The sequence below is a fragment of the Ranitomeya imitator genome, chromosome 6, assembly GCF_032444005.1.
Source record: "Ranitomeya imitator isolate aRanImi1 chromosome 6, aRanImi1.pri, whole genome shotgun sequence".
Lineage (NCBI taxonomy): Eukaryota > Metazoa > Chordata > Amphibia > Anura > Dendrobatidae > Ranitomeya > Ranitomeya imitator.
Genome location: NC_091287.1, coordinates 388,030,088 through 388,044,100, shown reverse-complemented (window position 1 = coordinate 388,044,100; position 14,013 = coordinate 388,030,088). Strand labels below are relative to the sequence as shown.

General features: G+C 44.4%; 1 protein-coding gene across 45 annotated transcripts in view; it reads right to left on the bottom strand.

The window, feature by feature from the left end:
* Nucleotides 1-4,197: 4,197 nt before the first annotated feature.
* The window catches only part of EPB41L3 (erythrocyte membrane protein band 4.1 like 3), a 474,479-nt gene continuing 464,663 nt past the window's right edge, over nt 4,198-14,013 (bottom strand). For 44 of the 45 annotated variants that reach the window (XM_069731098.1, XM_069731103.1, XM_069731129.1 and 41 more), the window contains one exon: nt 4,198-5,438. Coding sequence is in view for 6 of the 45 variants with exons in the window: in XM_069731096.1 (XP_069587197.1) it covers nt 5,433-5,438 (6 nt within the window). In the remaining 39 variants the exon portion in view is untranslated. The remainder of the gene's footprint in view (nt 5,439-14,013) is intronic. The other variant, XM_069731134.1, reaches the window with a different exon arrangement.

Here is a 14,013-nt window from a genome sequence, read left to right as displayed (position 1 = left end):
CCGCGAAGAATGGTGCAATGGCTGCACTCCCCCTGTTCACCCTAAAATGCCCAACGGTGGCGTTTTCAGGATACCGCTCCAACCGAGGCAGGGGCACCCCCGCTGCCTGTACCCTTCTGCCAGGCCTGGAACGACTTCCATCTTTCTTCAGGTACGCCTATCTGAAGGTTCCCTGTTAAGGACAGGAGACTAACTGATGCAAGGGAGAGGTACCGCCCTTTGTCTGTTTTTGCTCTCCTGCTTTACTAATCCAATTTGACATCTGTCTGTAACTACACTGCTGCCATATTTTTTTACTACATCTATTTATCTAGAATTCTTTTTACATCCTTTTTGTCAAAGGTTACTTATTTGAAGTTGAAAAGATTTTGAAAAGTCCATTATAGTATGGTAAATATTTGGTAAAAGAAAAAGTAGCAATTGTCAGGATTGTGTAGAAAAAAAAATACCATGGATAAAAATGTGGGAGCTGTTATCAAAAGCACCACCTCCATCACTGGATGCAGTAGTACTGCTAAACATTGGCCTCCATCAAGAATATTAGTAAGTAAACAGAAGTCATTATGGAATTTGTCACATCCTGCGATTCTTGATTAGTTGCGATGAATACTTTTTTGAAAGAAAAAAATGTGCGGAACCTGGGGAGTACAAATTTCGAAATATTTAGTCATCTTTACAAGTAACTTTTAAGATAGCAGATGCTTATAAGAAACTAAGCTGTTGAGAAGAGTGGTCTGAAAGGGATGGGTAAGGACACAAATGATCCATGTGGTACATGAGCAAGGGACCAATTTACCTTCTCAGCTTCAAGATCTAGTTCAAGAACTGACTGGTCCAGAGAGTACAAGCAGCAGCTCTCAATAGTTGGATGGATTCTTGCTCAAGACTAATTATTCAGTAAAAGGGTGAATGTAACTCCCAAATGTGTATATAGCTGGTTTTATGTGATTGACAGGTAGAGCTAGAGTTTTCAAAGAAACAGGTGGAACGATTTAGTGTACCAGCTAGTTAGCATGGCTCATAGAAACATGAGGTCGTGATACAATATTTAAACCCTTGTGTGGAATATACATGTTATGGATAAAAATGGAAACTTAGACACTTTCTTTAGTGAATTTGAAAAAATTATCTCACTGGACAACAGGTACTAACACTCGGCTAAAAGTCACAGCCCTGGAAATGTTTGCAGATCCTCCCACTAAACAAGCTTGGATCTTAAAAAAAAAAAAAAAAAAAAAAATACAGCTCTGGCAAAAATTAAGAGACCATCACATCAAAACCCTGTCATGGGCAGCCCAATCTCCACCTGAACCCCATTGAAAACCTCTGGAATGTAATCAAGAGGATGATGGATAGTCACAAGCTATCAAACAACGAAGAACCGCTTACATTTTTGAGCCAGAAGCAGTGTGAAAGACTAGTGGAAAGCATGCCAAGACGCATGAAAGCTGTGATTAAAAATCATGGTTATTCCACAAAATTTTGATTTCTGAACTCTTCCGGAGTTAAAACATTAATATTGTTTTTAAATGATTATGAACTTGTTTTCTTTGCATTATGCGAGGTCTGAAAGCAGTGTTTTTTTTTTATTTTGACTATTTTTCTTTGTCAGAAAAAAATACAAAATTTATTGCTTGGAAATTTGCAGACATGTTGTCAGAAGTTTATAGACTAACACAATTTACATTTTACTCAAAAATATACCTATAAAGAGGTAAATCACACAAACTGAACATTTTACAGTGGTCTGTTAATTTTTGCCAGAGCTGTATTAGTATACTACTAAGGCCGGTTTCACACGTCAGTGGCTCCGGTACGTGAGGTGAGTTTCACACGGACCCAGTAAAGTCAATGGGTCCGTGTAAAACACGTACCGCACACGGATGTTGTCCGTGTGCAGTTCGTGTGCCGTGCAGGACAGCGCTACTGTAAGCGCTGTCCCCACCGCGTGTGGTGCTGAAGCCCCATTCATTTCTTCTCTCAAGCAGCATTTGCTGGAAAGAAGGAATGAATAATCTTTTTATTTTTGTTTTTAAAAGTTGCCGGTAATCTGCCCCCTCCCACCCCCTGTGCGCCCCCCCTCTGGCATTAAAATACTTACCCAGCTCCTTCGGCGCTTACATCCTCTCAGCGTCGCTGCTTGTCCTGTATGAGCGGTCACGGGTGCCGCACATTACAGTCATGAACATGCGGCTCCACCTCCCATTGGGGTGGAGCCGCATATTCATTACTGTAATAAGCGGCACCACGTGACCGCTCATACAGGAAGAGCTGCAACGCTGAGAGGATGTAAACCCCGAGGGAGCTGGGTAAGTAATTTAATGCCAGGGGGGGGGGGGGGGGCGCACAGGGGGCAGATTAACGGCAACTTTATTTTAAAAACAAAAATAAATAAAAAAGATTATTCAATCCTTCTTTCCAGCGAACGCTGCTGGGAAGAAGGGATGAATACCGGCTTCAGCACCGCACGCAAGGGACAGCGCTTAACTCTAGCGCTGTCTCCTGCACGGTCCGTGTGGTCCTCAGTCGGCACACCTGTGCCACACTGATGTTCAACGTAAGCACACGGACACGGATAATTCCGGTACCGGAATTATCTGGACGTGTGAGACTGGCCTAAAGGTTCCATAATGTTCTGCTTAGGCTTAATGTCCGTGATAAATTATCCAAAACCCAACCTCAAACCTGAAGCAGCATATTGTAAAAATTGATGTTTAACACATTTGCTTTATGGAAGTGCAACTGTTTGTTATGGACTAGAAGCAGGCAGCCTTTATGTAGGTACCCATTTTTGGATTCAATTATTCACGAGAGCTGAGGAAGACTGCTATTCCCAGCTGGAAAAGAGGTAGTGAACTTACCTGCTGTCATGGGGGTCCTGACACTTTTCAACCACACAAGGTCTGCATTTATTTCCTGCAGGGGTCTTGCAACAAATTAAGACATGTCAATACTACCTGCCATAAGAAAAGTATCCTCTCAGCCAAGCCATGGATCTCCTTTTCAACGGTTTTGTTTGTGAGTGGGATTGAGGGTAAACCCGTTTGTAAATTAAATTATTTATTTAAGGTTTATAAGGTACTTTATAGTGTAGACCTAATGTCCAAAATAGCCTCTGTTTATGCCGTGCCCTGGAAAATGCCCATATAGTAAATAAAGCACAATTGGTATACTCCTGCACATATGTATGAAATAAGAAACAATATTGCTCCATTTTTACAGTGATGTGCTGAAATTGGAAGCTCGCTGGCTGGTACTGTTGATTTGCAGCATCTGGGTCCTGGGTTCAAATCCAACCAAGAACAACATTTGTAAGGAGTCTGTATGTTCTCCCAGTGTTTGCGTGGGTTTCCTCCCATACTCCAAAGACACACTGATAGGGAATTCGGAGTGTGAGCCTAAAGGGGTCAGTGATGATGATATCTGTGAAGCGCTATGGAATTAATGGTGCTTTTGTAAGCGAGTAAAAAAAAAAAAAATCAGATAGCAGTGCATTTGAAATTCATGAACATAGATTCAAGGCATAGGTATTTTTCTTCCACATTTGCAAAATAATAAGTGTGACGTTCCAAACACTTAAAGGGAACCTGTCACCCCCAAAATCGAAGATGAGCTAAGCCCACCAGCATCAGGGGCTTATCTACAGCATTCCGTAATGCTGTAGATAAGCCCCCAATGTATCCTGAAAGATAAGAAAAAGAGGTTAGATTATACTAACCTGGGTGGGCGGATAGGATGACGTCCTCTTCTTGTCTTCACGCTGCGGCTCTGGCGCAGGCGTACTTTGTCTGCCCTGTTGAGGGCAGAGCAAAGTACTGCAGTGCGCAGGTGCCGGGCCTCTCTGACCTTTCCCGGCGCCTGCGCACTGCAGTACTTTGCACTGCCCTCAACAGGGCAGACAAAGTACGCCTGCGCCGGAGAGTGACTACAAGAGGATGTCATCGTAAGAAGATGGGAGGCCCCGGACTGGACCGTGACGCCCATCGGACCGGACCGCAGCGGGAACGCCCCTAGGTGAACATAATCTAACTTCTTTTTCTTATCTTTCAGGATACATTGGGGGTTTATCTACAGCATTCCAAAATGCTACAGATAAGCCCCTGATGCTGGTGGGCTTAGCTCATCTTCGATTTTGGGGGTGACAGGCTCCCTTTAATATCCTTACAATTTATTAAGAAAATTTAACTACAGACACAGTTCAAAGTGTGATGTACAGCGTTTATTGGCAGAACAAAAGAAAAAAAAAATCGGAAATGGTGAAGGTTCAGAAGCAATCATAAGGACAAAAAACATAATAGCACAATAAAAGTTCTTTAATTTGATTAGCGGCAAAACTGATTTTTTAATAAGATTTTCAAGAGAACTCCTATTTAATTCTGTAATATATTTTGGCTGTAAACCATGGCTGGTGCAAATTAGAAAAGCAGATTATTTTGTTTTCTTAACAAGGCCAATACATTTTTATTTCACTATAACAAACATTCAACAGGTGTTGTGACACAGCAGATGGCAGAATGGAATTATTTGCAGGGTTGGAATAATATATGTATGGAGGGAACTCTGTACAGGTTAAGGCTTAGCTCTCTACTAGGAATCAGAAGCAGAGTCAATGAAGCAGTGATAGTGGGTAGAAAAATCAACATTAAAAACACACAAAGAAAATGAATATGAAGTCAAATTATTGTGTAATTAAACTATGGACACATTTTCTCAAAGAAGTACACATGATGTACACAGTAAAGAATGTCAATGCTGATCTGCAAGGTGCAACTTAAAAACACTGACCACATAAAAAAAATATCTTTAATTAAAAACACTAAAATAATGACTATCCCATATGTAATTAGATGGGAATGCAATGCACACGTCATCAGCAGTTAAATAGTCTCACCAGAGATCAGGGATCTCCATTTTATCCATCATAGGAATACAACCAAGTAAAACTAATGTAATATTCAAGTGGTGTACTGAAGGTTGTGTTATTGGCACGTAGTAGGTGTTGTCAAACATAATACTTTACTGTTTCTAGGGTCTCGTAGTAATTTTTCTTTTTGTAAACCAGGCTTACCACCTAACAAATCATACTTTTTTCAGTGAAAGGCATGGACTGTAAATGTCGTACATTAAGTTCACATAGTCTGGTTTTCTGGAGAGTGTGTGTGCGTGCAGATATAACTGGAAACTGAGACAAAGAAAAGAAAAAAAAATGCGGCCTTTTAATATTTGCTTCATGCAATACTGATTTATAATATGCTGAATTGCATTGCTTTTAAATGGGAAGATATGTCTGCCGATGACTTTGCAAATGGTCAAGCTAAATCCTTCAGGGCTGAAATTTTCCCAGACAGAAGTCAGCCAGGTTCTGTCTGTTGCTCCGCAGAGGTGCTCATACTCCTAGTGGTGTACATGACTAAGCTTGTTTTCAAGCTCCATTATTCCTGCAGGCAAGAGAAAGGCACAGTTATAAGCGCGCAGCAGGAGACAAGCATACTGTACTTCTCTAGATAGATCTCAGTGGGAGAAGACACATTTACCATCGACAGCACTGACAAGCTACCAGTGCAGAAACCATTTCAGTAATGACACAGGTTCTGAGACCACAAATAATACATTTTTCCTTATTATGCGTTCACAATGGTATAAAATGCACACAGCACAGCAAGATAAAGCCAAACTGCAGCCACGTCAGGTTATTCAGCACCTAGCACACAATGCAATAAGTGGTTTTGATAGCATGTTGTAGGTTTATGAGATATAAGGACTTGTAACACTAAGGCCATGTCCCCCAACTGCAGAAACAATGCATTTTTTCTTCAGGCGTTTACACCAAAATATGCAATAGAAATTTGCTGTGATTGTGTTTTGGAGCTATTTTTAATGCCTTTCCTTTTAAGCCTCATTCAGACGTTCATTTTTTTGCATACGAGTGGTATCCATGATTTTCGCAGATAGCACTCGTACCTATATTAGTCTACGGGGCAATTCACGTGCACATTTTCTGATTTTGAGCTGTCAGTTGGATGAAAGTCAGCAATGGAAATCAAAGGGTACGTGAAAAATCGGCACTTAGAATACATTCGAGTGTGGTCTGATTTTAACAGACTGTCAGAATGGTGAACATGGAGAAATTGTTTTCTTTTTAATTTCTCCACGTACAAGAAAATTGGATGTCACTCATTCTAAACTGTGTTCAGAATAATCATTCTGATTTTCTCATATGCCCCCCAAATATTAGACGTCTGAATTAGGTCTTATCTGATGTGTTTTTGTAGAAATTTAATGCACATTTTTAATGCATTTTTAATAGTTAAGAAATGCTGGAATTCCACACGTTAGAATGCAATTGTGTTTTTAAATGCTTGTTTTAGGCTCCACATAGAAACCTATAAGGAAAAAGTGCACCCCAAAAAAAGTAAAGTTCCATCGGGCTTTTAAATGCGCAGTGGTCATAAGATCACACGCACTTTGCTTGAATTGTTAAAGGAGTGTCAGGCTTTTCTACAACTTAGCCCATTAGTGGAAGCTGATCGGTTACAGCCCTCCAGTAGCATAACAATGTCACAGGGTAAACCTGGGGCTGATGTTGCTGGAACGCCACCTAAATTCGGAGTTTTCTTTTACTGGGTCAATACTGCATTTTAGGCCGGTTTCACACGTCAGTGGCTCCGGTACGTGAGGTGACAGTTTCCTCACGTACCGGAGCCACTGACACACGTATACACATTGAAATCAATGCATCTGTGCAGATGTCATTGATTTTTTGCGGACCGTGTCTCCGTGTGCCAAACACGGAGACATGTCAGTGTTCGTGGGAGCGCACGGATTACACGGACCCATTAAAGTCAATGGGTCCGTGTAAAACACGTACCACACACGGACGTTGTCCGTGTGCCGTGCAGGAGACAGCGCTACAGTAAGCGCTGTCCCCCCCACTGGTGCTGAAACCGCCATTGATATCTTCTCTGCAGCAGTGTTTGCTGTAGAGAAGATATGAATATTCTTTTTTTTTGTTTGTTTCTCATGTTTAAAATAAAGCTCCATGTCCCCACACCCCTCCCACCCCCTGTGCGCCCGCCCGCTGTTCTTAAAATACTCACCCGGCTCCCTCGCTGGCTGGCGCTGCTTCCTGTCCTGGCCGCACCTTCTACTGTATTAGCGGTCACGTGGGGCCGCCGATTACAATCATGAATATGCGGCTCCACCTCCCATAGGGGTGGAGCCGCATATTCATTACTGTAAATGAGCGGCCCCACGTGACCGCTCATACAGTAGAAGGTGCGGCCAGGACAGGAAGCAGCGCCAGCCAGCGAGGAAGTCGGGTGAGTATTTTAAGAACAGCGGGCGGGCGCACAGGGGGTGGGGACATGGAGCTTTATTTTAAACACGAGAAAAAAAAAAAAGAATATTCATATCTTCTCTACAGCAAACGCTGCTGCAGAGAAGATATCAATGGCGGCTTCAGCACCAGATGCAGGGGACAGCGCTAAACTTTAGCGCTGTCTCCTGCATGGTGCGTGTGGTACCCAGTGGGCACACGGGCAGCACACGTGTGCCACACTGATGTGCCACAGAAACGCATGGGCATACGGACACGGATAATTCCGGTACCGGAATTATCTGGACGTGTGGGACTGCCCTAAGGAAGTGTAGTCCAATAGACAAAAAGGCAAAATAAAAACACATCATTTACACTACATGAGAACATGGCCTAGGTTAGGTTTACAAAAAATGACGATTCCATCACTAAAAACTGAGGTAGAAAAGACTACATTTTGACTCCTTTGGTTGCTTTTACATGTTTTTACATTTGGCAGCTAGAACACTATTTCTGGGATAGGACTGCTATGATGATTCGGCCTAAAATGTGATGATTGGCTGTCAGTGTCACCAGAACAAAAGTTTTCCATTAGAAGTGGTGCTGAAGTGGTGTGAGCTAAGCCCACCGGCATCAGAGGCTTATCTACAGCATTCTGTAATGCTGTATATATGCCCCTGATGTATCCTGAAAGATGAGAAAAAGAGGTTAGATTATACTCACCTGGGCGGGCGGTCCGATCCGATGGGTGTCGCGGTCCGGGGCCTCTCATCTTCATAGGATGACGTCCTCTTCTTGTCTCACGCTCCGGCACACTTTGTGTGCCGTGTTGAGGGCAGTGCAAAGTACTGCAGTGCGCAGGTGCCTGGCCTCTCTGACCTTTCCCGTCGCCTGCGCACTGCAGTACTTTGCTCTGCCCTCAACAGGGCAGACAAAGTACGCCTGTTCCGGAGCTGCAGCAGGAAGACAAGAGGACGTCATCGTATGAAGATGAGAGGCCCCAGGCCGGACCGCAGCGGTGAACACCCCTGGGTGAGTATAACCTAACCTCTTTTTCTCATCTTTCAGGATACATCGGGAGGGGGGGAAGGCAATTTCATGTCACCTACTTTCGCCCAGCGTCACGCAATACCCCTGGTGATGTTCGCCAAACCTGTGACCATACGAGTTGTAAATCGGTCGACACTACCCTCACAGATTACACATCAGACGATTCCATTCACTCTTTGTATGTCTCCATCACATCAGGAGATTATCTCCCTATTAGTCATTCCTGAGGGAATTGATGAGGTCCTGTTGGGGATACCATGGCTTCGCTATCATTCTCCTCATATAGAGTGGTCCTCAGGGAAAATTTTGGGATGGAGTAAATCATGTGAGGGTAGATGTCAGAGGGAGTGCGTTCAGGTTACTTCTACAGAGGTACCCGCAGACCTTTCCTCTCTCCCCAAGCACTATTGGTCCTATGCGGACGTGTTCTCCAAAAGGGCTGCAGAGATCCTTCCTCCTCACCTCCCCTATGACTGTCCTATTGACCTCTTGCCTGGTGCAGAACCTCCCCGGGGTCGAGTCTATCCATTATCTCTCCCGGAGATGGAGGCAATATCCCAGTACACTCAAGAGAATCTGGCAAGAGGATTCATTAGGAAGTCAGTGTCACCCGCAGGGGCTGGCTTCTTCTTCGTGCAGAAGAAGAATGGAGAACTAAGTCCATGCATAGACTACAGGGGTCTTAATGCCATCACCGTTAAGAATAAATACCCACTACCCCTGATATCTGAGCTGTTTGATAGGCTACGGGGAGCAAGGGTATTTACTAAGTTAGATCTGCGGGGTGCTTACAACCTGATTCGCATCCGTGAGGGGGACGAATGGAAGACGGCTTTTAACACCAGGGATGAGCACTATGAATATCTGGTGATGCCCTTCGGGCTCTGTAATGCCCCAGCCGTTTTCCAAGACTTTGTGAAAGACATCTTCCGGGAGATGCTTACCACCTCGGTCGTAGTCTATCTGGATGATATTCTCATCTACTCTCCAGATATTGACTCCCATCGGAGAGATGTTCGCAAAGTTTTTGACCTCTTACGAGCAAACTCCCTCTACGCCAAGTTGGAGAAGTGTGTGTTTGAGCAGGAGTCCTTGCCTCTCCTTGGCTATATCATCTCTGCCCAGGGATTGGCTATGGATCCTGCCAAACTACAGGCTGTGATGGACTGGCAAGAACCCCATTCTCTTAAAGCGGTGCAGCACTTTATGGGGTTCATTAATTACTATCGCCAGTTCATCCCACACTTCTCAACTTTGGTAGCTCCCTTGGTTGCCCTCACCAAGAAGGGAGAAAATCCCAAGTTGTGGTCGGAGGAGGTCTCCAAGGCCTTTCTCTTGATTAAGTCACACTTCGCTAGCGCTCCCATCCTACATCGCCCCGATGTAGATAAGCCATTTATTATGGAGGTGGATGCCTCATCCGTTGGTGCTGGAGCAGTCCTCTTCCAAAAGGATGCTCAAGGTCGGAAGTATCCTTGCTTCTTCCCCAAGACCTTTTCACCAGTGGAGAGGAATTATTCCATCGGGGACAGGGAGTTGCTAGCCATGAAGTTGGTTTTCTCAAGAGTGGAGACACCTCTTGGAGGGAGCTCGCTTTCCCTTCCAAGTGTTCACAGACCACAAGAACTTGGTGTACTTACAGACGGCCCAGCGGCTGAATTTTCGCCAGGCTAGATGGTCGCTGTTCTTCTCCCGGTTCCATTTTACTCTCCATTTTCTCTCCGGGAGAAGAACATTCGTGCCGACGCGCTCTCGCTCCGTAGTGTCATCTGAGGAGGAGCCTCGGCTTATTGTCCCTTCTGAAAGCCTGAGAACTGTAGCTCCGGTTTCGCTAGAGTCTGTACCCCCAGGCAAGTCTTTCATTCCATCTAATTTGCGACCGGAGGTTCTCTCTTGGGCTCACTCGTCCAAGGTGGGTGGATATTTTGGGACCAAGACGACATCTGAACTTTTGGCGAGGACGCACGTGACGTCGGGGGACTATATTCGGGCGTGTCTCCTGCGCCAAGAATTGGTCTGCTGGGCAACTTTACCCCCTGCCGGTGGCAGACAGGCCCTTGGAGATGGTCGGGATGGACTTCGTGGTGGGCTTACCTAAGTCTCGTAACTGCAACGTTATCTGGGTTTGGTTACCTTCTGCACGGGCCTTGGCAGCGTTGTTCATTAAACATATTTTCCGTTTACATGGCATGCCTGATAAAATTGTCAGTGACCGGGGTCCCCAGTTCACGTCTCGGTTTTGGAGAGAGCTCTGTCGTTTACTCAGCATAGAACTAAATCTCTCCTTTGCATATCATCCCGAGACGAATGGGTTGGTAGAGAGAGCCAACCACACTCTGGTGACATATTTGCGACATTTTGTCTCTGCTAGGCAGGATGACTGGCCATCTTTGCTGCCTTGGGCAGAATTTGCTCTGAACAACGCCATAGCCGATTCCACTGGGCAGACTCCTTTTCTCCTTAATTACGGCCAGCATCCGCGTGTCCCTGTGCCCATGCATGTGTCATCCACTGATTCCAGGATGGCAGACTGGGCAGTGGAGACATGTGACATTTGGGACCGCACACAGGATGCCATTCAGGCTTCCAAGGAGAGAATGAGGGTTTCTGCCGATGCTCACCGGCGCCCCGCTCCGACCTTCGCTCCTCGCGACTTGGTGTGGCTCTCCACCCGTTACATTAGGCTGTGAGTTGAGTCGACTAAGTTTGCGCCTCGCTACATTGGTCCTTTCAAGGTTCTGGAACAGGTTAACCCTGTGGTCTACCGTTTGGCTATTCCTCCGCTCCTTGGTATCACCGACACCTTCCACGTTTCCCTCTTAAAGCCCGTCTATATGTCCCGGTTTTCTGAGTCATCTGAAGGGACATCGGGTTCGTCCACGGATGAGTTCGAGGTGAATGCCATCGTGAGGTGCAAGGTAGTGCGTGGCAAAAAATACTATCTGGTGGACTGGAAGGGCCACGGCCCAGAGGACAGAACCTGGAAACCTGTAGAGCACATTTGGGCTCCGCTGCTCATTGCAGCCTTTGAGCGTAGCGGGGCCCAAGGAGGGGGGGGGGTAATGTTAGGAGTCGAGTTCCCGCCGCTGCACAGGGGGAATCTCGAACCATGTCTGCTGAGGTCTCTCATTCTGCATCAGCCGCAGTGGAGCCTGCTCAGCGGAGACGTCGGTCCCAGCGTCTTGCTCAGTCTCACTCTTTGCAAAGGGTTACTGCTGCTTTTCCTGCTTCTGCCATTGAAGCCAGTGCTGGGCAGCGGCGAGCAGATGCTTTTGGGACTAAGTGCTGCTTTTCCCCTTCTGAGCAAGCTCAGGGCAAGATCTCCCGTTGGAGATCGAGGGTCACACGCTCAGATACTGCAGCAGATCCCATTGGTCCTCCAGGAAGGTCCTGAAGGTGCTCAACTTCTGTGGCAGCCTCCCATTGGTCCTTCTGGAAAAGTCCTGTACATGCTGCAGCTATAAAAGGTTAGCATGGCCGCACGGCCATGCGCTAGCATACACTTGTTTATGTGTGTGTGTGTTGTGAGTGAAAGTCGCTCTTTAAATCATCCCCTCCCTTGTGTTTGAATGCTCACATAAGGAGGATGATTGTAATTTAGCGCCCGACTTGTAACCAACACTAGTACACAAACAGCGTCTATTGCGGTGACCGCCAGTGCGGCGCCGTGCGCTATCACTGTGCTTTCCAAACCCAAGTCTGGGTGGTTAGTGGCGTCCGCCAGTGCGGCATTGCATGCACTCTCATGCTATTTAATTATTAGTTTTGTTATGTGCGGTACTGCGGCCCTGTGACACAACAGGGTTCGCTTCTTTCACACAGGGTGAAGCTAACCCGTGTGTATCCTCATTGTACCGCCATATAGTCCATCACTGCTTAGCAGCACGTACCATCTCTGCACGGTGGACCCCGGGCTGCGAACGCACCTTATTCTTTTTCTCTAATTATTTGGTGCATTCCGCTAGCCCTAACAACACGTTCCCTTTAAGAGGAAATTGATTTCTAAAAAAAAAAAAAAAAAAGAAGTACCAGATGAGGGCACAATTTTATTTTTCTTCTTCAGAAACTTATTTCTTGATCTTGTTGATTTACAATATTCAGCTATTAATAATGTAATTAAATGCAATGGAAATCATTAATTATCTGCTTATTTTTTTATAATGAGTTTTGTTATGATTTGTGGTCTTTCAAAGCAGTAACTACGGTCTAAAAGTTGAATTATCACTGAAAACAAGGGGCCCTAGTCTCCATCTCAGCTGGAGAGCACTAGAAATCATGCAAGCAATAGACAATATACAAATTAGTGTTGCAGATAAACTGATTTTTATTTCATATACATCTATGACTAGTTTAGTGCACTTTTAGCTTTGCCAAAAGCTCAGTGAAACTCTGTCCTCCAATTTGCATAAAGTTCTGTCCCTTATCTTGATTCACTTGTTGTCAATTTCATGTTCCTAAGTGTACAGACTGAAACAAGTGCAATTCCACTTTTTTTTTTGTACCATTTCACTAAATGCTAAAACTGACATGTCATTACGAGTTTGCAGATTCTAAACATGCATGTGTTCTTTTATATTGAAGTGTAAAAAAAAAAAGCCATTTTCCGAGACCTATAGCGTCTCCATTGTGCGGGATCTGGGGGACTGGTTGAAGTCTTATTTTTTGCGCACCAAGCTGATGTTTTTACCTCTACAATTTTGGAGTAGATACAATCTTTTGATCGCCTGTTGCATTTTATTGCATTGTTGCGGTAATAAAAACTCCCGTAAATCTAGAGATTTGAATTTTTTTCTCACTATGCTGTATACCAATCGGATTGTTTTTCTATTTTTTTAATAGATTGGGAGTTTCTGAATGCGGCAATACCAAATATGTTTGTTATTTATTTTATTTTGAATGGGACAAAAGGGGAGTGATTTGAACTTTTATAGCTTAAATATTTTTTTGAACTTTTTTTACTTGCTTCAACAGTTTTCTTAGGAGATTGACAGCGGGCATTTAACATGTTAACAGCTGTGGGTGGATCGCAATTCCAATGGCGGCTGTTACATGACAGCTGATAGTCATCTGTCATGTGCCGGAAAATACGCAGGCTCAGCGCCGGAACCTGCATCAAAGGGGAAGACCTGATTATAACGTATATATACGTCATATGTTATGAAGGGGTTAAAATATGTTCAAGTGTGGTCATTCACTTTCATACTGTTACTAAGGCTCTATTTAAAGATGTAAAACTCGCCTGTGTTATCAATTAAAAGCAGACAATTTTCATTTGAGGTGAATCAGTTCTTTGAGTACGTTTAAGTTTTTAAGGGGCCATTGACTTTGAATGGTGGGATTTTCTTGCACATGAACGTGGTTCCTGTGAATACTCTGCAGGGTAAACACATTATTAATGGAAGCTGTTGAAGTGAACTATTATTACAAGTGTAATAGAAAATTCTATAATATTTAACGGATTCTATAGGATTGCTTAACCTTTTCATGCTTCGGCCAATTTCATTTTTTTCCTCACTTTCTTCCAAGAGTCATAACATTTTTATTTTTCCATTCACATAGGCAAGTATGAGAACTTGTATTTTGGCGGGACGCATCGTACTTTTGAGTGACCCCATTATTTTTACCATACAGTGTACTGGAAAGTGGGA